Source organism: Symphalangus syndactylus, chromosome 12 (genome assembly GCF_028878055.3).
Source record: "Symphalangus syndactylus isolate Jambi chromosome 12, NHGRI_mSymSyn1-v2.1_pri, whole genome shotgun sequence".
Classification (NCBI taxonomy): Eukaryota; Metazoa; Chordata; class Mammalia; order Primates; family Hylobatidae; genus Symphalangus; species Symphalangus syndactylus.
Window position 1 is genome coordinate 131,643,932 of NC_072441.2, and position 23,725 is coordinate 131,667,656.

General features: G+C 42.1%; 1 protein-coding gene and 1 long non-coding RNA gene across 8 annotated transcripts in view; one reads left to right on the forward strand and one right to left on the reverse strand.

Annotated features, from left to right (window-relative positions):
• Positions 1-23,725, forward strand: part of PIK3R3 (phosphoinositide-3-kinase regulatory subunit 3) — a 141,135-nt gene extending 117,410 nt beyond the window's left edge. For all 7 annotated transcript variants that reach the window (XM_055255368.2, XM_055255363.2, XM_063627682.1 and 4 more), the window contains 5 exons: positions 1,331-1,473; positions 7,817-7,993; positions 17,279-17,353; positions 17,816-17,986; positions 19,995-23,725. In XM_055255368.2, coding sequence (XP_055111343.1) covers positions 1,331-1,473; positions 7,817-7,993; positions 17,279-17,353; positions 17,816-17,986; positions 19,995-20,193 — 765 coding nt within the window. In that variant the 3' untranslated portion in view covers positions 20,194-23,725. The remainder of the gene's footprint in view (positions 1-1,330; positions 1,474-7,816; positions 7,994-17,278; positions 17,354-17,815; positions 17,987-19,994) is intronic.
• On the reverse strand, positions 9,583-17,326 carry LOC134734583 (uncharacterized). Its single transcript, XR_010117705.1, has 4 exons — positions 17,221-17,326; positions 11,419-11,509; positions 10,619-10,761; positions 9,583-9,949 (listed from the first exon to the last, which is right to left on the reverse strand). It is a non-coding gene; the product is annotated as an uncharacterized lncRNA (long non-coding RNA).

A 23,725-nucleotide genomic window follows, 5' to 3' on the forward strand; every position in this document is an offset into this window, starting at 1 on the left:
TATGGGCATTCTAGTTAGTTTTTAGTATTGAGATACATTTGATATAATCTCAACTGTATGGACTATCACAAGGTTCCAGCCTCCCTCATCTGCTAATCCTCTAATGTTCTAGCCCTACTGGGCAATTACTAATCCTTGAACATGCCTTGTTATTTTATGTATATATTATACCATGCCTCCTTTGTGCAGTGCTGCATTTTCTTCCTCTATCTCAGTTCTTTAAGACCTAGCTTAAGTGTCACCTCCTCTGTGAAGTCTCTGTAAAGCAATAAATAACTGGTTAATATCACTTGGTTGCCTCTTCCATGACATGAAACCAAACCTTATTAGAGTTCAGAAATCTGTTCCACCTGTATATTCTGAGTCCTGGAGGGCAGGCTTCATGTTTCACAAATCTCTGTCACCAGAGGGTAATTTCTGTACAGTGGATTCTCAATAATCAATTGTGAAAATGACAAATGCTTAAGCTGAGTGTGTGGTGCCCTCCTGAAGTCTCAACTAGTTGGGAAGCTGAGGTGGAATGATCCCTTAAGCCCAGGATTTCAAGTCCAGCTTAGGCAACAGTTTTAAAAAAACCAATCCACCCACCCACCCACCAACCAAAACCAAAACCAAACACTCCAGCCCAATGAGTGCTAGATAATGTAGGAATTATCCCATAAGCATCAAAACTTCTAGAATTGTAAACATTCAGGACAGCAGTTTTTCTAGACCCTTATGCATATTTATTGCCTTTCTAAAAAGCAAACTGAACAAAATTTAACCTTCTGAAGATTTTCGGGGAATCGTGATTCAGATGCTTTTTTGTTTTTGTTTTTGTTTTTTTGAGACAAAGTCTTGCTCTGTCACCCAGGCTGGAGTGCAGTGGTGCAATTTCGACTCACTGCAACCTCTACCTCCTGAGTTCAAGCGATTCTCCTGCGTTGGCCTCCTGAGTAGCTGGGATTACAGGCGCCTGCCACCACGCTTGGCTAATTTTTGTATTTTTAGTAGAGACGGGGTTTTGCCGTGTTGGCCAGGCTGTCTTGAACTCCTGACCTCAAGTGATCTGCCTGCCTCGGCCTCCCAAAGTGCTGAGATCACAGGTGTAAGACACCATGCCTGGCCTATTTTATAGTTTAAATGATGTATTTTACATACAAGTAATAGAGTAGGTGTTGAATAAAAGCTCTTGTTTTAGTCCTGCTAAACAAGGAGAAAGACTTTTGAAAGACTAGGTGTTATATGGGATTATATTAATAACTAGAATTACAAAATTTATTTAACACCAAGGTTAGAAGAAAATAATAAAGATAATGAAGCCTGTGTTTTTTCTTCTTCTCTCCTGTAGGAAATACAGATGAAGAGGACTGCAATAGAAGCTTTTAATGAAACAATTAAAATATTTGAAGAGCAGTGTCACACACAAGAACAACATAGCAAAGAATATATTGAGCGATTTCGCAGAGAGGGGAATGAAAAGGAGATTGAACGGTAAGTCTACTTAGTACCTCCAAGGGCATCAGTGAGACAGGATTTATTTTCTTCCCCAATAATTTCTGTCTTGTTTGCTTTTACCCCCTCAAACTGCACAGCCCTACTACTATTGGAACCACTTGCTGTTTCCACTAATGGCACCAAATTGAACTTCCTCTCTCCTCTCCTCTTTCTTCATTCTCCCAAATTAACTCCTGCTTATCCGTTAGGACTTCAGGTTGGATATCATCTTTCCTAGAAACTGTTTCCTGATTCAGGAGACCAATTTAGGGGCTGTATTTTTGGGTCCCTACAGTGTCTGGTCCTGATCCCTAGTGTAACATTTACTGTATGCCATGCCCACTCAACTGTAAACTCATTGAGAGTAGGCATGGTGGCTTATTTTCCATGGTAGCCCTAGTACCTACCTATGTATGGGAGTACATAATGGGTGCTCATTGAATATTTTTTTGAATTGAATATCAACTTTGGCAGCAATCTGAGAATAAATTTTAGTAGAACAAGACTGTAGGCAGGAACACCAGCCTGACTTGCACATGACTGCAACGTTTGTGGTCATCAGGTTAAACGATAATGAGGGCCTGGACTAGAGAAGTAGCAGAAAAGAAGCAGGAGGTCATGGGAATGCTAAGGACTCTATGCCTGACCAGATATGGTAGATGTGGGAGAAGTCAAAGATTATTCCTAGATTTCTGGTGTGAGAGACTGGAAGATGGTGTTTTTCACCAAAATAAGAAGTACATGAGGAGAGTAGTTTAGGGTTGGAACCAGTGAGTTCGAGGTTCCTGTGAGAACACAAATGGAGCTCACTGTGGGACAGGCAGATGATTATTTGGATTTGGAACTTGGTATAGAAAGGATTTGGGAGGCGTAGGTGTGTAGTTGATGGAAGATGCCAAGAATGAAGTTACATAGTAAGAATGAGTGGCAGGAGAAGTAATGGATTTGATAACTAAAAGGATATTGAAAGCCTATCAAAGCAAATTTAGTGAAGTATTGGAAGACTAAGCTAGATTATAGTGGGTTGAGGAGTGCTAAAGTGGATAATAAATACAAGTAATTAATATGCAATGGAAAAGCAAAATTATTTCTCATATTAGGACCACAGTATTAGTGTATTTCTGTGTGCATGAGTTTAGAGCTAAGCGCCGTGAGGCAGTGTAGCTCAATGGTTAAAGTGCTGTGAGACAGTGTAGCTTAATGGCATGAGTTTAGAGCTAAGTGCTGTGAGGCAGTGTAGCTTAAATGGTTAAAACTATGGGCTTGAATTCTGAATTGGCCATTTATTAGCTGTATAACCTTGGGTGAATAAGCTTTTCTCAGTCTGTTTACTATTCCATAAACTGAATAATATCTTGTTGGAATGCTAGAGAATTAAGTAATATATATCTTGGCACATGATGGGCTTTCAGTAAATGATATTTATTTATTTATTTATTTATTTATTTTATTTATTTATTTATTTTTTGAGACGGAGTCTCGCTCTGTCACCCAGGCTGGAGTGCAGTGGCGCAATCTCGGCTCACTGCAAGCTCCGCCTCCCGGGTTCATGCCATTCTCCTGCCTCAGCCTCTCTGAGTAGCTGGGACTACAGGTGCCCGCCACCACACCTGGCTAATTTTTGTATTTTTTAGTAGAGACAGGGTTTCACCGTGGTCTCGATCTCCTGACCTCGTGATCCGCCCGCCTCGGCCTCCCAAAGTGCTGGGATTACAAGCGTGAGCCACCGCGCCCGGCCGATATTTATTTATTTATTTATTTATTTATTTATTTGAGATGGAGTCTCTCTCTGTTGCCCAGGCTGGAGTGCAGTGGTGCCATCTTGGCTCACTGCAACCTCTGCCTCCTGGGTTCAAGCGATTCTTGTGTCTCAGCCTCCTGAGTCACTGGGATTACAGGTGCCCACCACCATGCCTGGCTAATTTTTGGTATTTTTTAGTAGACACGGGGTTTCGCCAAATTGGCCAGGCTGGTCCTGAACTGCTGACTTCAGGTGATCCACCTGCCTTGGCCTCCCAAAGTGCTGGGATTACAGGCTTGAGCCACTGCGCCCAGCCTAATTATTATTAACGATGAAGAAACAGAAAAGGATTTGTAGTTTTGTTGCAGAGGGAAGTAAAGTAGCATGATAATGTTTTGTTTTATTTATTTATTTATTTTTGAGAGAGTCTCGCTCTTTTGCCCACACTGGAGTGCAGTGGTGTGATTTCGGCTCACTGCACCCTCCGCCTCCTGGGTTCAAGTGATTATCCTGCCTCAGCCTCCCAAGTAGCTGGGATTACAGGTGCATGCCAACACACCCGGCTGATTTTTGTATTTTTAGTAGAGATAGGGTTTCATCAAGTTGGCCAGGCTGGTCCTGAGCTCCTGACCTCAGGTGATCCACCCGCCTCGGCCTCCCAAAGTGCTGGGATTACAGGTATGAGCCACCATGCCCAGCCTATTTTATTTTTTTATTATTTTTTGAGGTAGAGTCTTGCTCTTTTGCCCAGGCTACAATGAAGTGGCATGATCATGGCTCACTGCAGCCTCAACCTCCTGGGCTCAAGGGATCCACTTGCCTCAGCCTCCCGAGTTGCTAGGACTACAGGCAAGCGCCACTGCACTGGCTAATTTTTAAAAATCTGTTTGTAGAGATGGGGTCCTGAACTCCTGGGCTCAAGCAATCCTCCCCCGTCAGCTTCCCAAAGTGCTGGGATTACAGGTGTGCATCCAGCCTATGAAGTTTTAATAGTAATATAAAGCTACATATTGAATGACAAGGGAATAATGTAGATAGCTGTTACCATAAGGGTTCAGAGCATAGCGAAACTTTGTGTGTTGGAAAAGCTTATCGCTGTCATCTGTTGCGTGCTTACCCAGATAATGTCAGGGAATGTTTTTGTCCTTTACATGTATTGTCACATTTAATTAACAGAAAAACCCAGTGAGGTAAGTACTGTTGTAGGTACCCATTTGTATTAGTCCATTTTTACACTGCTGATAAAGACATACCTGAGACTGGGGCAGTTTACAAAAGGAAGAGGTTTAATTGGACTTACAGTTCCACGTGACTAGGGAAGCCTCACAATCATGGTAGAAGGGAAGGAAGAGCAAGTTACGTCTTAGATGGATGGCAGAAGGCAAAGAGAGAATGAGGAAGATGCAAAAGCAGAAATCCCTGATAAAACCATCAGATCTCATGAAACTTACTCTCTACCATGAGAACAGTATGGGGGAAACCGCCTCCATGATTCAGTTGTTTCACCCTGGTCCCTCCCACAACATGTGGGAATTATGGGAGTACAATTCAAGAGGAGATTTGGGTGGGGACACAGCCAAACCATATTATTCTGCCCTTGGCCCCTCCCAAATCTTGTATCTTTACATTTCAAAACCAATCATGCATTCCCAACAGTCCCCCAAAGTCTTAACTCATTTCAGCATTAACTCAAAAGTCCACAGTCCAAAGTCTCAACTCATTTCAGCATTAACTCAAAAGTCCACAGTCCAAAGTCTCATCTGAGACAAGGCAAGTCTCTTCTGCCTATGAGCCTGTAAAATCAAAAGCAAGCTAGTTATTTCCTAGATACAGTGGGGGTACAGACATTGGGTAAATACAGCTGTTCCAAATGGAAGAAATTGGCCAGAACAAAGGGGCTACAGGGTCCATGCAAGTCTGAAATCCAGCAGGACAGTCAAATCTTAAAGCTCCAAAATGGTCTCCTTTGACTCCATGTCTCACATCCAGGACATGCTGATGCAAGAGATGGGTTCCCATGGTCTTAGGCAGCTCCGCCCCTGTGGCTTTGCAGGGTACAGCCTCCCTCCTGGCTGCTTGCACAGGGTGGCCTTGAGTGTCTGCAGCTTTTCCAGGCACACAGTGTAAGCTGTCAATGGATCTACAATTCTGGGGTCTGGAGGACAGTGGCCCTCTTCTCACAGTGCCACTAGGTGGTGCCCCAGTAGGAACTCTGTGTGGGGGCTTCGACCCCGCATTTCTCTTCCACACTGCCCTAGCAGAGGTTCTCCATGAGGGCCCCGCCCCTGCAGCAAACTTCTGCCTGGGCATCCAGGTGTTTCCATACGTCTGAAATCTAGGTGGAGGTTCCCAATTCTTGATTTCTGTGCACCTGCAGGCTCAACGCCACGTGGAAGCTGCCAAGACTTGGGGCTTGTACCATCTGAATCCATGGCCTGAGCCCTATGTTGGCCTCTTTCAGTAATGGCTGGGGTGGCCAGGACGCAGGGCACCAAGTTTCTATGCTGCACACAGCTCAGGGATCCTGGGCCCAGCCCATGAAACTCCTTTTTCCTCTAGGCCTCTGGGCCTTGATGTGAGGGGCTGCCTTGAAGACCTCTGACATGCCCTGGAGACATTTCCCCCATTGTCTTGGGGATTAACATTTGGCTTCTTGTTACTTATGCAAATTTCTGCAGCTGGCTTGAATTTCTCCTCAGAAAATGGAATTTTATTTTCTATTGCATTGTCAGGCTGCAAATTTTTCAAACTTTTATGCTCTGTTTCTCTTTTAAAACTGAATGCTTTTAAGAGCACCCAAGTCACCTCTTGAATGCTTTGCTGCTTAGAAATTTCTTCTGCCAGATATCCTAAATCATCTCCCTCAAATTCAAAGTTTCACAAATCTGTAGGGCAGGGGCAAAATGCCATCATTCTCTTTGCTAAAACATAACAAGAGTCACCTTTGCTCCAGTTCGCAACAAGTTCCTCATCTCCATCTGAGATCACCTCAGCCTGGACCTTATTGTCCATATGACTGTCAGCATTTTGGGCAAAGCTATTCAACAAGTCTCTAGGAAGTTCCAAACTTTCCTACATTTTCCTGTCTTCTTCTGAGCCCTCCAAACTGTTCCAACCTCTGCCTGTTACCCAGTTTTAAGGTTGCTTCCACATTTTCAGGTATCTTTTCAGCAATGCCCCATTCTACTAGTACTAATTTACTAAATTAGTCCATTTTCATGCTGCTGATAAGGACATACCCAAGACTGGGCAATTTACAAAAGGAAGAGGCTTAATTAGGCTTACAGTTCCATGTGGCTGGGAAAGCCTCACAATCATGGTGGAAGGCAAGGAGGAGCAAGTCCCGTCTTACATGGATGGCAGCAGGCAAAGAGAGAATGAAGAAGATGCAAAAGCAGAAACCCCTGATAAAACCATCAGATCTTGTGAGACCTGTTCACTACCACAAGAACAGTATGGAGGAACTGCCCCCATGATTCAGTTATCTCTTCCTGGGTCCTTCCTACAACATGTGGGAATTATGGGAGTACAATTCAAGATGAGATTTGGGTGAGGGCACAGCCAAACCATATCACCATATTAAACAGATGAGGAAATGAAGGCACTGAGAAGTTAAATAACTTGCCCATGGCTCCACAGCAAGTGACGGCAGAGATTCAGAGGTAGGTGGGCTAATTGCAAAACCATTGTTCTTAACTGTTATGTAATGCTGCCTCTGGAATATCAAACGTATAGCTTTACTTGTTCAGTCATTGCTGGATTCAGGGTCCAAACAAGGTTATTGGGATTCTCTCTCATGTTGTATTTTGGCTCAGTTTTTCTCTGGGTTGATTTTATCCTCAGGCAGGCATTGCCAGTGAAGTGACAGTATAGCTACTGGGATGAGAAGTGCATATTCATAATTTAGCAATTCGTGTGGAAAGAGAGAATTTATTTTAACAATACAGTTCTAGCAAATGTTCTAGAATTGACTCTCATTGGGTCAGTTTGAGTCTTACTCCTATTCCTGAACCAGTCACTGTGGCCTGCGGGTAGGGATGGGATAGAGTGGAACATTCTTATTGGCCAGTCTGGGCCATGTGTGTTTCCATCCCTGGATCTGAGATGGGGGAACGAATCCTTACCTCTAGGGGACATCAGGGTGCTAATACCAGAAATGGGAATGGTTATGGGCCAGGCAAAAACAAATGTTCACCACGCTTAAGATACTAGGACCTCACTGGGTGCAATGGCTCACGCCTGTAATCCCAGTACTTTGGGAGGCTGAGGCAGGCAGATCACCTGAGGTTAGGAGTTTGAGACCAGCCTGGTCAACATGGCAAAACCCCATCTCTACTAAAAATACAAAAATTAGCCAGGTGTGGTGGCATGCGCCTGTAATCCCAGCTACTGGGAAGGCTGAGGCAGGAGAATTGCTTGAACCTGGGAGGTAGAGGTTGCAGTGAGCGGAGATCATGCCACTACACTCCAGCCTGGGTGACAGAGCGAGACTCAATCTCAAGGAAAAAAAGTAAAAAAGGATATTAGAACCATGCTCACACAGTAGGATCCATCTGCTTGATTTCTATTTTAGCCTTAACATGTCAAATATTTTTACAGAATTATGATGAATTATGATAAATTGAAATCACGTCTGGGCGAGATTCATGATAGCAAAATGCGTCTAGAGCAGGATTTGAAGAAACAAGCTTTGGACAACCGAGAAATAGATAAAAAAATGAATAGTATCAAACCTGACCTGATCCAGCTGCGAAAGATCCGAGATCAACACCTTGTGTAAGTAGTCTGGGAGTGTATGGGGAAGGAGACACTAGTGCCAGGTTACTACCAGCACTAGAGAGACTAGAGGTGGAAGAAGAGATTTGTAATTGAGAATTGGCCAGTAAGATGGTAAGAATTTAGGAAAGTGGCCTTGGTAATTGTAGGGGGTACTAGAGTTAATCTGAAGTTAATAGGTGGAGCAAACCAGAATGTAGGACTCTTGATTCATACAAATACCTTGGAAATCTCAGAGGCTGGCTGTGGCATGAGTAAAATGCTGTATCTTAACAAGAACAGATTAATGTTTGCCTAAAACATAAAAATCAGAATCTTTGTTTACATAGTAGAACTGAGTGGGGAATTTCTGTTTCCTCTGAGGGGAAATAGGTTCTAGGCTGGACACTGCGGCTTACGCCTGTAACCCCAGCACTTTGGGAGGCCGAGGTAGGCAGATCATCCGAGGTCAGGAGTTCGAGACACCAGCCTGGCCAATATAGTGAAACTCTGTTTCTACTAAAAATACAAAAATTAGCTGGGCCTGGTGGCACATGCTTGTAATCCCAGCTACTCGGGAGGCTGAGGCAGGAGAATCACTTGAACCCTGGAGGTGGAGGTTGCAGTGAGCCGAGATCATGCCACTGCACTCCAGCCTGGGTGACGGAGTGAGACTCCATCTGAAAAAAAAAAAAAGATGGTGAAACCCTGTCTGTACTAAAAATACAAAAAATTAGCTGGGCATAGTGGTGGTCGCCTGTAATCCCAGCTACTTGGGAGGCTGAGGTAGGAGAATCACTTGAACCTGGGAGGCAGAGGTTGCAGTGAGTCGAGATCGTGCCACTGCACTCCAGCCTGGGCAACAGAGTGAATCTCAAAAACAACAACAAAAACAAAATGACATTCTTTATTTAAATAACAGAAATGTGTCTATAGAAGGCACTTGAGGGAATTTGACTGAGTAGTGAAACCTAATTCTTTAGTATTAGGGAAAACTACATAATTTAGCCAAATATAGGCATAATAGAGATAATATCCAAATATAAATGGCAAGATAGTATCCGAATAAAATGTGTGAATTATATTTTTAGAAACGTAAATAACTGCTTCAAAGGACAGAATGCATGAGAAAGGAAGATACTGGATATTGGGCTTAGTTCTGGGTAACTAATAGACTGTTTTGAAATACATCTATGGGTGACCTTGATGCATGTAACACCACTCAATTCAAACTACTGGCAGGAGAAGACAGAGCAGAGACCTCTGAATCTGGGTTTTCCATAGACTTCAGGGTTCTTTGTGTGAGAAAGAGGGAGAGGATGAAATATGCACCTAGAGATTGGAACTGTGGCAGAAGAGTTTCAGTAAAGGAAGATTTAATGATTTTTTTTTTTTTTTTTTTGAGACGGAGTCTCGCTGTGTCACCCAGGCTGGAGTGCAATGGCACAATCTCAGCTCCCACTGCAACCTCCACCTCCTGGGTTCAAGTGATTCTCCTACCTCAGCCTTCCGAGTAGCTGGGAATATAGGCATGCATCACCATGCCCAGCTAATTTTTGTATTTTTAGTAGAGATGGGGTTTCACCATGTTGACCAAGCTGGTCTTAAGCTCCAGACCTTAGGTGATCTACCCACCTTGGCCTTCTAAAGTACTGGGATTACAGGCATGAGCCACTGTGCCCGGCCTAAGGTGATATTTTTTGGGGTAAACAATTACAACTACACCATGCTGAGTAGTTTTTAATAACAGCCCTCTCAAGAGATCATTTTAGTTTGCTATTGTGGCCAAAAGTCAAGCCAAGTGTATATGGCATACTGAAGAGCTTTGTAAACAAGGCAAGGAGGTGCTCTTATCTGTAAGTAGGGTGTGTCTGCTCTTGGAATGCTCACGTGGTTCTGGTCACATCATGAGGCTGAAGAAAGGCTCAAAAAGGCTATGCTGTACACCAAAACGATGAATGGAAGTCCTTCTTTGCCCTGTAAAGCAATAAGAAATACAAGTAATATACCATCCCAAGGGACGTGAATAAGTGTGGTGTCTTCCTCTGTTTAGGCTGCTATAACAAAATACCATAAATTGGGTAGCTCGTAAACACCAGAAATTTCTCACAGTTCTAGAGGCTAGGAAGTCCAAACTCAAGGCACTGGCAGATTTGGTGTCTGATGAGGGGTGAGGATCTGCTTTCTGGTTCATAGGTGGCACCTTATACCTATGTCCTGGTAGAAGGAGCTAGGGGGTCTCTGTCAGGCCTCTTTTATAAGGGCACTAATTCCATTCATGAGGGCTCTGCCTTTATGACCTAATCACCTCCCAAAGTCCTCACCTCCTAATACCATCACCTTGAGGGTTAGATTTCCAACCTATGAATTTTGGGAAGATACTAACATTCAGACTATAGCATGTGGCAAACCAGACCTTGGAAGTTTCTTTAATGCGTTGTATAAACTAAATACAGAAGAAAGAAAGAAAACAACAGCAAAAAAAGACAACAAAAACCATACACACCAAAAAAACCACAGAAAACAAAACAGTGACACAACAGCAACAACAAATATAAAAGAGTTTAGATAACATCATGGATGACAAATTCATGACCTAAAAGTAAGGACAACTCAGAAGTGTAGGGAGACACAGACAGCCATTACCTCTTTTGGAAGGGCTGCTTCCAGGAGAATAGTTCAGTGTCCCATGGTCCATGCTTTGATGTTTCTAACAGAGAATTGTCTCTGGGCTTGGTGGATTTGATCTGTTCTAATGCTGGAATTTGTATAGTTGGTCCTGAAGAAGACTGGTAGTAAAATATGTGTCTCATTAGCATTGCTCCATGACACTGAGTATGATCTCTCTCTGGTCTTGTTTTAAAGGAATAGGGTGGAATTCTGTGATACCTAGCTAAGATTGTCATTAGTTCTTTAAGCCCTCTTTGGATGTGGTCATTTCCCTGACTGGCCACTGCATAGCCCACAAGGATTCTATGTGATTGTCTGCTGAGATCTTGGTGTACTACTAGTAGGATATTCTTGAGTGTTTAAATACAGAATTTCATTGCTTAAGTATAGAAAAAAATTTCTACAATATAATTCCATTTACTGGAAGCTCAAGAATAGGTAAAACCTATCTATGATGATAGAATTAAAAATAGTGATTATTTATGGTGGGGATTTTGATGGGAAAATGGGATGAGGAGTTTTAAGAGTTCTAGAAATGTTCTGAATCTTGATATGAGTGGGGTTCCGTGGGTTTATACATAGGTAGAAATTTATCATCAGTACACTTAAGATTAATGTGCTTTATGTGTATTATAATTCATAAATACATTAAAAATTTCTTAGGTGTCTTTTTTTAAAAATTTCTTTTCAAAAAAAAGGAATTTTGTTGTTAATATGCAATTCTTTTTCCTCTTTTTCCTCATGAGTTAAGGCTAGCTTTCATGATTACCATTTACCTCCTTTGGTATTGTAGTCCCCCTTGGTCCATGGTTTTGCTTACTGCGGTTTTGTTTTCTGTATTTTCAGGCATCCCCAGTCAGCCACAGTCTAGATAGGTGAATATAGCACAATAAGACATTTTGAGAGAGACCACATTCACATAACTTTTATTCCAGCATATTGTTATAATTGTTCTATTTTATTATTAGTTACTGTTTTTTTTGTTGTTGTTGTCGTTGTTGTTGTTTTGAGATGGATTCTCGCTCTATTGCTCAGGCTGGAGTGCAGTGGTGCGATCTCGGCTCACTGCAAGCTCCGCCTCCCAGGTTCATGCCATTCTCCTGCCTCAGCCTCCCGAATAGCTGGGACTACAGGCACCTGCCACCACACCTGGCTAATTTTTTCTATTTTTTTAGTAGAGACGGGGTTTCACCGTGTTAGCCAGGATGGTCTCAATCTCCTGATCTCGTGATCTGCCTGCCTCGGCCTCCCAAAGTGTATTATTAGTTATTGTTAATCCCTTTGTGCTTAATTTATAAATTAAATGATCACAGGTATGTATGTATAGAAAAAACAGTATATATGGGTTTACTACTGTCTGGTTTCAGGCATATATTTGGTTGTCTTGGAACTATTCCCCATGGATAAGCAGGGACTACAGTATTCATAAACCAAAATTCATAAATTTAAAATAAAGAATAATGGCCATAACAATATAGGTACATAATGATGATGGGTTTTTTGATGCATATTCTGCTTAGGGAATTGATGAGTTTTGAGTAATATATGTACTAGGGGAGTTTGCAGATAAAGGAGTTCTATGTGGCTGGGTGCAGTGGCTCACAGCTGTAATCCCAGTGCTTTGGGAGGCCGAGGCAGGTGGATCACCTGAGGTCAGGAGTTCGAGACCAGCCTGGCCAACATGGTGAAACCCTGTCTCTACTAAAAATACAAAAATCAGTCAGCTAGTGGGAAGCCTGAGGCAGGAGAATTGCTTGAACCTGGGAGGCAGAGGTTGCAGTGAGCTGAGATCGCCCCACTGCACTCTAGCCTGGGCAACAGAATGAGACTCCGTATTAAAAACAAAAAAAAAAAAAGAAAAGAAAAAAGGAGTTCTGTGGAGGGTGGTGTGTTCTGGTTTTATTTTTTGTTTTTACAACTTTATTGAGATACAGTTTACATTCCATACAGTTCACCCATTTAAAGTGTATTATTCAATGTTTTTAGTATGTTCACAGGTATTTTGTCATCACCACATATTTTAGAACATTTTCATCACCTTAAAAAAAACCCTGCATCCTTTACTTAACATCCCTATCATCCCTTTTTCTAGCCCTAAACAACTGCTAATCCACTTTCTGTGTCTATGGATTTGTCTATTCTGGACATTTTGTATGAATGAAAATAATGTAAAATGTACTCTTTTGTGACTGGCTTCTTTCACTTAGCATGGTGTTTTCAAAGTTTGTCTGCGTTGTAGCATATATCAGTACTTCATTCCTTTTTATGGCCAAATAATAGTCTGTTGTATAGTTATACCACATTTTGTTTAATCATCATCAGCTGGTGGACATCTGGGTTGTTTCTGTCTTTTTGGCTATTTCAGTAATGCCGCTGTGAACATTTATGTACAGGTTTTTGGATGGATATGTATTTTCATTTTTCATGGGTATATGCTGAGGAGTGAAATTCCTGGATCATATGGTAATTATGTGTGTCTCACTGAAGAACTGCCCAGACTGTTTGTGTAGTGGTTGCACTATTTTACATTCACACCAGTAGTGATTATTTGGGTTTCTTGAAGTAATAAATCATTCTTTAATATATTTCTTTTCTTTTTTTGAGATGGATTTTCACTCTTGTTGCCCTAGCTGGAGTGCAATGGCGCAATCTTGGCTCACTGCAACCTCTGCCTCCTGGGTTCAAGCAATTCTCTTGCCTCAGCCTCCTGAGTAGCTGGGATTATAGGCACATACCACCACCTCCAGCTAATTTTTGTATTTTTAGTAGAGATGGGGTTTCACCATGTTGGCCAGGCTAGTCTCGAACTCCTGACCTCAGGTCATCCACCTGCCTCAGCCTCCCAAAGTGCTGGGATTACAGGCATGAGCCACCGTACCTGGCCTCATTCTTTAATATATTTCTGATAACTAAATTTTTATAAGTGATTTTTCTTTTTAAAGTATTGTATATGTTATCCCACTTTGTTTTTATGTAGAGAATATGTCTGTCCATAAAATTTGGTGGAAGACAAGTTTCATTCCTCATTTTTTTTTTTTTTTTTTTTTTTTTTAGACAGAGTTTCACTCTTATTGCCCAAGCTGGAGTGCAATGGCGTGATCTCGGCTCACTGCAACCTCTGACTCCCGGGTTCAAGCGGTTCTCCTGCATCAGCCTCCTGAGTAGCTGGGATTACAGGCGTGCAACACCACACCTGGCTAATTTTTTGTATTTTTAGTAGGAACGGGGTTTCACCGTGTTAGCCAGCCTGGTCTCGAACTCCTGATCTCTTAGGTGATCCACCTGCCTCGGCCTCCCCAAAGTGCTGGGATTACAGGCATGAACCATTGCGTCCAGCTGCATTCCTCATTTTTTTTTTAATTAAATTTATTCCAAGCTCCCACTGGCCTGGTTACATTAAAAATATTTAATCTCTGTTATCATTCCTACCTCCTATGCAGACTGACACTTGGATCATGTAAGAATGTCATCCTGAAGTAGTGCCAGAAAATTAGAGGAGCACAAGGTCCTTTGTGCCTCCCTCTTGACTGCTGTCCTTGGGTGCTCCTCTGCCTAATCATTGGGTCTTGCCATCTGGCTATTTTAGAAAATTCCAAGGTGTCCTTCACAGTAATCTCTTCACTGGCTACCAACAGATGCTGCATCTTAAAACCTCATTCTCCATCCAGGATGCCCTGTGCATGGGGCACCGTTTTCTGTCACCCCATTTTCTACTTCAGCCAGGCTGTAGACAAGCTTCTGCTTTCTTCCAGGACCAAGGTGTCAGCTTCAAAGTCGTTTTTCCTGTCCTTCTCTCTCAGGGGCTTCCCAGCTTAATCCTTCTGTTTTAGACTGAAACGCAAACTCTCTGCCTCTTAAAGTATGGTAGTTGGGCTGTAAAACCAATTAGATCTTTAGAAAGGACACTATATAATACATATTTTTTCCCTTACTTGCTGGGGTAGGGCTAGGAAAAGATATGCTAACACCAGCTATTTTTTCTGTCTCGTATTTCTTAAGAGTACTTTGATGTAATCTATGGAAGTAGTATTTTCCTTTTTTTTTTTTTTTTTTTTTTTTTTTTTTTTTTTTAAGAAGAGATTGCTGGGCCAAAGAGAGATGGGTCCAAGACCATGCCAAAAAATATGTATATATAGTATCCTTTCTAAAAATCTAATTGGTTTTACAACCCAATTACCACACTAACAGAATCAGAACTGGATGTTAGGTCTTTGAATGTTTTGCCTCAGATTTTTCCTGTAGAATTTATTGCATTTATTTGTGATCAGTAAATTATTCAATAACATTAAATGTGAATTAACATATTTACTAAAGTTATTTGAGGTTTTTGAAAATGGTTTTTAAAATCTAATCAGCTCCTGGCATTGTTAATAGGTTTGTAAGGACTCAGAACTAGATAAGTCTTTGAAATGGACTTTTAGGAGATTGGAAAAGCTGCCTAAGTCAGAAGGTAGGCACCATCATAAATGGAGGGTGGAGCAAAAGCAATTTTTCGTTTTCTTTTTTTTTTTTTCATTAAGAAAGTGTTAGGAAATAAGTTCCTAACATTGTGTGTGGCAGAAAGAGAGGCTCAGTTTAAAGAGGTTGGTGGTTAAAAGAAAATGGGGATTCAAGAGAAAATGTGGTGCATTCATTCAGTTCACACCTTTATTTCTTTGTTAAAGAGAAGGTCAGTTTCTTTAAGGATAGAAAACTTTGGGTGATAAGAATGCTTAGAGGAGGGCATCTGGATATTTTGATGACAGATGTGATGGTGTGGGGGAGGGGGTTTGTTACTAAATCAGTTGTATTAAGTTCACATATTATCTATTTTCCAGTTTCGCTAAGAATAAAAAATGAAATCCAAGTTAACTAAAGGGCAGTTCTTACTGGGAAAGACTGTGAAATCTGTCTAACAGAACTTTAAAATTAGGTGTGATGCCAAGTTATCTTGTATACCTGGGGAGATACAGGATGATCCTGGAGAGAGATACAGGATGATCCTGGAATTGTGAAGATTTTGTTAAAAGCAGCCCACCAGCAAATATTTACTGACAATTGAATATCTATGTGCATGTGCTGTTTTAATAATTGGCAACATAGCCACGAACAGGACAGACCCCTTTCATTACAGCAGCTTACATTTTACTGGGGAGACAGACATAAACAACTACAAATATAAAATAGGCCTGGCATGGTGGCTCATGCCTGTAATCCCAGCACTTTGGGAGGCCAAGGCGGGCGGATCACCTGAGGCCAGGAGTTCAAGACCAGCTTGACCAACATGGTGAAACCCTGTCTGTACTAAAAATACAAAAATTAGCTGGGTGTGGTGGCGTGTGCCTGTAGTCCCAGCTACTCTGGAGGCAGAGGTGAGAGAATTGCTTGAACCCTGGAGATGGAGGTTGCAGTGAGCTGAGATTGTGCCATTGCATTCCAGCCTAGGTGACAGAGCGAGACTCCGTCTCAAAAAAACCCCAACCAACCAACCAAACAAACAAAAATATAAAATAATGGATTTTAGCTAAGTGCTATGAAGATGATAAAACAAGGTAAAGTGTAGAGAGTGACTGAGGACTGCCTTAGTTGGGACAGTTAGGATAGTCCTCCCTGAGGGGATGGTGTTGATGATGAAACTTGAATGATAGGAGCCTTGCTTGGTGGGTAATGATGAATGAAGGTGCTTTCCACTCCACCCTAGTTTTAGACTATTGGCCATCTGAAAGGAACAAATGAGGTAGAATGCTGGTTTACCTCATTTTACATCTAAAATACTAGCACATTTTAAGATATATGATTTTCTTTTCCCTTTTCTTTTCTTTTTTTTTTTTTTTTTTTTTGAGACGGAGTCTTGCTCTGTCGCCCACACTGGAGGGCAGTGGTGCAATCTCAGCTCACTACAGCCTCCACCCCCTGGTTTCAAGCAATTCTCCTGCCTTAGCCTCCCTAGTAGCTGGGATTACAGGCATGCACTACCACACCTGGCTAATTTTTGTATTTTTAGTAGAAATGGGGTTTCACTATGTTGGCCAGGCTGGTCTCGAACTCCTGACTGCAGGTGATCCACCTGCCTTGGCCTCCCAAAGTGCTGGGATTACAGGCATGAGCCACCGTGCCCGGCCTAGATACTATGATTTTCTTGGTAATGAAAGTTCACTCATATTAATTACTCAGATTGCCACCCTAAATTTCTTGTGGCCTGCTTAAATGCAAAAATAGATCTTGAAGTTTTTAGTTAAAATATTAAACTCAATTCAGTAGGTCACACGGGAAGTGCGTCCTCAGGCTTAGTGGAGATTGCAAATGTGACACCATGCTCATCTAACTAATGTTTTCAGAAACAAATGTCCCACTGTGAGTGCGAGTATGTGTGTGCTTGTGGTGGCACATCCTCCAGAAAAGAAAAGTGAAAAGTGAAGGGCCTAATTTCAAGTAGCCCTCTATGTTTCTGCCTTTTTCCAGAAAAGATCAGTTCATCTTGATAGTAGTTGAAAGAAAAGTAATCAAGAGACTAATTTTGGGAAATCTTTGCCCACTCTGTGGGACTAGGAAAAACAAGAGGTGTCTAGACTCTAGAAGTTTAGTTGGCTCAGACATACCTACTTTGTCCAGTCAGAGTTTGCATGGATACTGACACTGGTGTCTTTCCTCTGGCAGATGGCTCAATCACAAAGGAGTGAGACAGAAACGCCTGAATGTCTGGCTGGGAATTAAGAATGAGGATGCTGATGAGTAAGTTCTCTCTATACCTTTCTGTCAGAGGGCTTTGTTATCAATATAAGACATGCGCCTTGTTTATACATGGTAAATATTGGTTGTCATTGTCACTTCAGGACATTGAATCTAGAACTTTGACTGTCTTTTGAATTGAATTGCCTGAAGGTACCCTATAGGCACTGGAGTTCGGAGACCTGCCTCTGAACTCAAAATCTGGATGTGTAAGGTACTTTGAGTATAGCTACTCAAAATCTGGATGTAAAAGCACTTCTATTCAAATGTTCATGTTTCAGCTTATTGGATGAAACATGAATTCTGTGCTTTATGCACCGTAGCAAGTAATGAAGTTAACACCCAAATAATTGCAATTTTGCTTTGTCATTTGTGGTTTAAAGATTTAGAAGAGTGTTTTATTTATGAATTTGCTTTTAGATAGAAGTAACTTGTTAGAATAATATATTAATATTTAATTTTTAGGAACTATTTTATCAATGAGGAAGATGAAAACCTGCCCCATTATGATGAGAAAACCTGGTTTGTTGAGGATATCAATCGAGTACAAGCAGAAGACTTGCTTTATGGGAAACCTGATGGTGCATTCTTAATTCGTGAGAGTAGCAAAAAAGGATGCTATGCTTGCTCTGTCGTGTAAGTCTTCTCTGGGGATATAACCTTTTGAAATCTTTTGCATTAATTAATATAAAATCAACCCCTCATAAAATTCAGATGAAATTAGTTAATGTACAGTAACGAGGACCCATGGCTCGGACCATAACTATTAGTACAAAAAAACCCAGCTTTATGAGGAATGATATCTGAAATTATCTTGCAGTTTTAGTTTACATGGTAAGTAGATTAGGCCCTGCAGTATTGCTGTTGGATTTCGGGTGTCTGTGAAAGGTAATGTGAGATCTTAAATTGAAAAACAAAAAATCACTTAATTGTTTAGTAGTATCCTATATGCCTAGTATGGTCTCCAGTGTCAGATTAGGAAAGGCTTAACTGTTTTTACTTCAGAAGGAAAACTCTATCTAAAATTTTAAATTACATATTATTCTGTTGATGTAGTGATAGGAAATGTGGATGTGTTTTCCATGAGATAATCGTGACTTTTTTGAGAAAAGCCTATTTTCCTTTTAATGGAAAATGAAATTTTGGGGATAACTAACTGTGCTTCAGTCAGATTTTTGTCTGAGTGTGGAATATATTCTTTAAGAAGGCAAACATCTTTGACAAAAGCCACACTTAGAAAAGAGTTATGATGGTGCCAGATATACTGGGTTCAGCTCCTGGCTCTACTGCTTGCTAGCTGGGTAACCTTGGGTAAATTACTTAATCTTTCTTTGCCCAGTTTCCTTATCTGTAAAATAAAGATAATATATACTTTAGGGTTTTTGTGAGGATTAAATGAGTTAATCTATATAATACAATATGCTTTTAACAGTGCAGAGACATAAGAACTAAATGTCACCTACTAGTATGATGATGATGCTACTGATGTATGTGGCAGAAGGCAAACAAAGTGACAAAATGATTGTGCCCTTAGAGGGCAAGGTGGAGAAGATAGACGAAAGGCATTCATATTAACAGACTGCTCAGTGCTTTATGTGATCATCTTGTTCGTAGTGCTCTACTGTCATGGAGTCAGAGTTTGAATCCAAGTTTACCTGGTTTCAAAACCCACATTTTTCTATTGCACCAGGCTTTTTTCATTTCACCAAATATCCAAGATGAATAGAACCACTGTGGAATAAGTATCATTAGTAGGCTGTGCACACGTGAACACATTAATTTTAGCGGAGAAAGAGCGGATTGGGAGGTTTTGTGGAAAACGTATCTGAGATGGACCTCAAAAAGATGAATGGGATGTCTTACGGGCGGAAAATGGGGGAGGAGTTGAAAAGTGCATTGGATTACTATTATCCAAAGATAGAACTACTTGCAACATTTCATTTCTCCTTGACTTGGGCTGTTCGAGTTATCTGAGTGGAAAAATGGGCGAGAATGGTTCTTGTAAGACTTAGGATCTTCTAAGGATAATAAAAAGAAGGAAGGCAGTAAGCCCAGTCACTCACTGTCACTCAGGTTATTGGGTGGCAGCCTGTAGGTTCAGGACTTGGCTGGAGTCCTTACATAAACTGATTAATGAAAACTACCCTTGGCTGGGCTCAGTGGCTCACACCTGTAATCCCAGCATTTTAATAGGCTAAGGCAGGAGGATTCCTTGAGCCCAGGAGTTCACAACCAGCCTGGGCAACATAGCAAGACCCCATTTCTACTAAAAAAAGTAGCTGGGCATGTGGCTCACACCTGTAGTCCCGGCTACTTGGGAAGCTGTGGTGGGAGGATCACTTGAGCCCAGGAGTTCGAGGCTGCAGTGAGCTGTAATCAAGCCACTGTACCCTAGCTTTGGTGATAGAGCGAGACCCTGTCTAAAAAAAAAAAAGAAAGAAATAAACCCTTACATTTGTGGTTGTTTTAATACCCGTATCTGTGGCCAAGTCTGTAGGGAATGGGGGAACGCAATTTTACAAGCTTTGCCTGGTTAACAAAAAACACTTATTTGCATAACAATTGCTCTCAGACTTTGGCCATTTAGTGTCCCTTTATCTATTGTTACCTACCTTAACATTTCTTCTGTGGTTTGTCATTGCAGGGCCGATGGGGAAGTGAAGCACTGTGTGATCTACAGTACTGCTCGGGGCTATGGTTTTGCAGAGCCCTACAACCTGTACAGCTCTCTGAAGGAGCTAGTGCTCCATTACCAGCAGACATCCTTGGTTCAGCACAACGACTCCCTCAACGTCAGGCTTGCCTACCCTGTTCATGCACAGATGCCCTCGCTTTGCAGATAAAGAGGAAGTGGGAAGAGAGGTGGTTCTCTGGCATTTTTTTCTACAGTTTTTATTAGACTACGATGAGGGCATTCTTTCTACATAGACTGCTTGTTTTGCACAAGAAGTGATTTTGTGAATGTGGAGAGGCTGAGCAGCAGCCGGCCGGGATGGGGGCATTAGAGGCCTGAGGTTCTCTAGGACTCAGCCATGCCGCTGCACTGACATACTAAGCTGGAAGCAGATGTTTTTTTTTGAAAGTCTATTTCATTGGGGTTTTTGTTTTGTTTAGCCAGGCACCCTCAACAGAATATTAGGCTTGATGGTTATAGCGGGTGGGGTTGTATTTGGAAGCCTCTGAAGAGGCCATGTCTTTTTTAAATCTAACTCTTGAGAGTGCAGCAGGGGTATGGCTCTGCTGGGAGTTCTGTTTTGCTTTGGCAGTCTCTCTTCCCCCCACGAAGAAGGCTGTTTTGGTTTTGTGATAGAATGGGATTTGATGAAAAAGACAACCAAAGGAAAATGGGGAGGCTTGGGATTTCATTTAAATAATCTAAGCCGAGATGATAAAAAAACCTTCAACTGAAGGTACTTTGTTTCTTACCAACATAATTTAGGATTCAGCATCTCACCAGCCCCTCCCTCTAAAGAAGTATTATGTTCAGAAGCCAACAAAACAATGTTTGTTGCCAGACCAATGTTTGATGGGAAAACGTGGCACTTGGAGTTGAATGTATACTTCTGTACCAAAACTTGAACATAAAAAGACTAGAATTTGTGAGTTTTAGCAAACACTAAAATTGGTCAGTGTAACCCCTTCTGTCTTTCCTGCCTGTTTCTCTGAGATGAGGAATAGCATTCTTTTTGTGGGGATGGTGAGCTTTGAATCATAAAATGAAGTTGGTGCTTGTATGGTGTTTCCTTAGCCTAAAGAATGATCTGTTGTTTGAAACCTTTGTAACTTGTTTGTATGAGTAAAGAAAAAGTGCAATCCAGTGCTTTTAGATGGCTTGATATACCAAATAACAATATAGAACAACATTATTATATGTGCTTCCCCAAGTTTAAAGGCCCTGCAGAAATAGTAAACATGGTTTAATTTCCCTTCATCTCCCCCTCCTTTGCTGGATGGGGTTTTGGGAGCTATAGGTTGCTAAGGAGGGGAGTCAGATTGTGGTCAGGGGCCTCAGTAAATCACAGACCCAGGGGCCCTGTGGTCCAGGGTGAGAGTCATACCACATTACACATGTGCTTCCATACAGTGGTTTCTGAAGCTTTTGCAGGGAGAGAAGATGGCTTAGTGTTTAGACTGTTAGTAGAAGCCATTTGGAAGCTTTTCTCTTTGCCTTTTTTTGTGATCCTGCCATTAAGGCTATGTGCAGTCTGCCCTCATGCTCCAGTGGCCTTGATTTTAGGCCAGGAATCTTCTGCTCCATGTGGCTTAAGCGTTCCAGCTGAGTGAAGCTAGGCAAATGGAGTGGGGGCAGGCATCTATTCCTGCCCCCATCATGCCCCACACCCATCAGTCAACACTCATTTGACAAATAGAGTCCAGCTGCCTCTGAGCCAATCCTGGAACCATAATAGGCTCAGAGTGAGTCAGCTGTTTGAACCCAAAGCTGTGCAGTCAGGCATCCTGGCTGAGCTAGAGAAGCCAGTACCTGCATCTTGGTTTATAAGGCTTACAGCTAGGAAAGCTCTAGTTTTGGGGGTGAAAGAAAAATATTACTTTACTTGAGCACTTATTTCCGTGACAGGGTCTAAAATATGGACCATGATGTAGACATAGATTTATAATTTTGGAAAAACCTCCAATTACTAGTGATGAGGATAGGAAGGGAAGTGCTTATCTTTGGCTTTTTCTTGGTTACACTGCAGTTTCAGGATTGGGTGAGACAGAGACAAATGAACCCCCCTCTAAAGTCACTTAACTAATAGCCAGCATATCCCTTCCCCAAACTGTCGATTGAATGAAATCTTAACTGAAAGTTTTACCGAATAATACCAAGCTAATTGCTGCTGGGCACACCTGGATGGCTTTGCACCTGGTGTTGAACCTGCCGAAGCAGGTGGATGCTCAAGATTACGTGCAAGGAATCCCTCCCATCTGGTACTAAAATTTCAGTGTGTTCTGAGTGTCTTTTAAGCCAAAGTGGAAATACAGATACATACCTGTAGTATTCAGTAATGTGTCTGCTCCTTGTTGGGCAGACACCGAGGGTGTGCAGGGAGAGACCAAGTACCATCTTTATCTACACTTGGGCTGGCTTGTGGAGAAGGGCTGCTTTTTTTCAGTCCTACATTCCTTCATTTTTTTTTTCTTTTGTTTTTCGTTCTTGAGGGATCTAAGACCCAGGGGTCATTTGAGAGGTTTGACAGTATCTTTTCTGACTAGTTGCCACATGACTTGCTTGACCCTGAGCCAGTGGAAATGGCATGGAGACCAGTCTACTACCCACTGGGCCTGGTGTGTAGAGGGGGAGAGGGTAGCAAGGTGCTTCTCTACACCCATGGCTTGGGAGCAGGTCTTGGCCTCCTTCATGAGAGTCTAGTGCCATGTCCTGTCCCATGATCTGGACCCTGGGACTGTCTTGGCATCTTAAATGCAGTTTCAATGAGGCAGAGGGCAAAGAGAGACCAAGATCAGAGGGGTTCATTATACCCCTGGCTAGAGAACCCAGCTACTGACATGAAAGCAGTTTGGGGCTGGCTGGACACAGGTACTAGGCCCATCGTTTCCAGGTGAAGCTTTCATCACAGAACAGTGCTGTCTCCACCTGGCCTTAGATGGCACGCCATGATTCAGGCCTGGATAGGCTGCCTGTGTCCTTACCACTGATCTGGCCAAGAATGAGGCCCTCCCAACACTTTCACTCCCTCTCCAAGCCTTGATGGGACCTCCACTTATTTAGGCCTCATGTGCTTTGAAGAAGCTTTGAGAACCAATGTGGTGTCTTCCACGGGTCTCCTCTTTTTTGCTGCAAGGAGTCAGCCCCATGTGTTCTCTTAAACTGAGAATTGCACCTGGGCAATTCCTGTTTTCTAAGGTGGTCTCTGCTGCTAGTTAAGAACCAGAGTAGGCCTCTGTGAGGCTTCAGTGGCCTCAGAAACCAGAGGGTCCAGATAGGGGGCCTGCTTGGGCCCTCTGCTGCCAACTGCTCAACCCTGCTTTAGCTCCAGCCACTTGTGGCAAACAACCTCATTTCCTTACAAATTCCAGCATGTGACTTTGGTGCCGTTACTTGTGAAAAATCTATTCTGTTGTCTTTGATGTGTCCAAGAAAATTCGTGTAGTTTACGTAAAAATATCTGACTCACAAGAAAGCCAACTGTATGTCTTGTGATGGGACAGTTCATAATGTAGTTCCTAGACCACTTTGCAAATTGTTCTTGTCACCAGATGTGTTCAGACATTGCTGTGCAATTGTTGGGGAGGGTAGGGGGAAAGGCGAGAGGAGATACTTATTGGTCTTTTTGCTTAATACCTTCCCCAAGAGGGGACAGTCTGGCCAACTTGCTCCAGTAATGCAATAAAGACATTGCAATAAGGTAA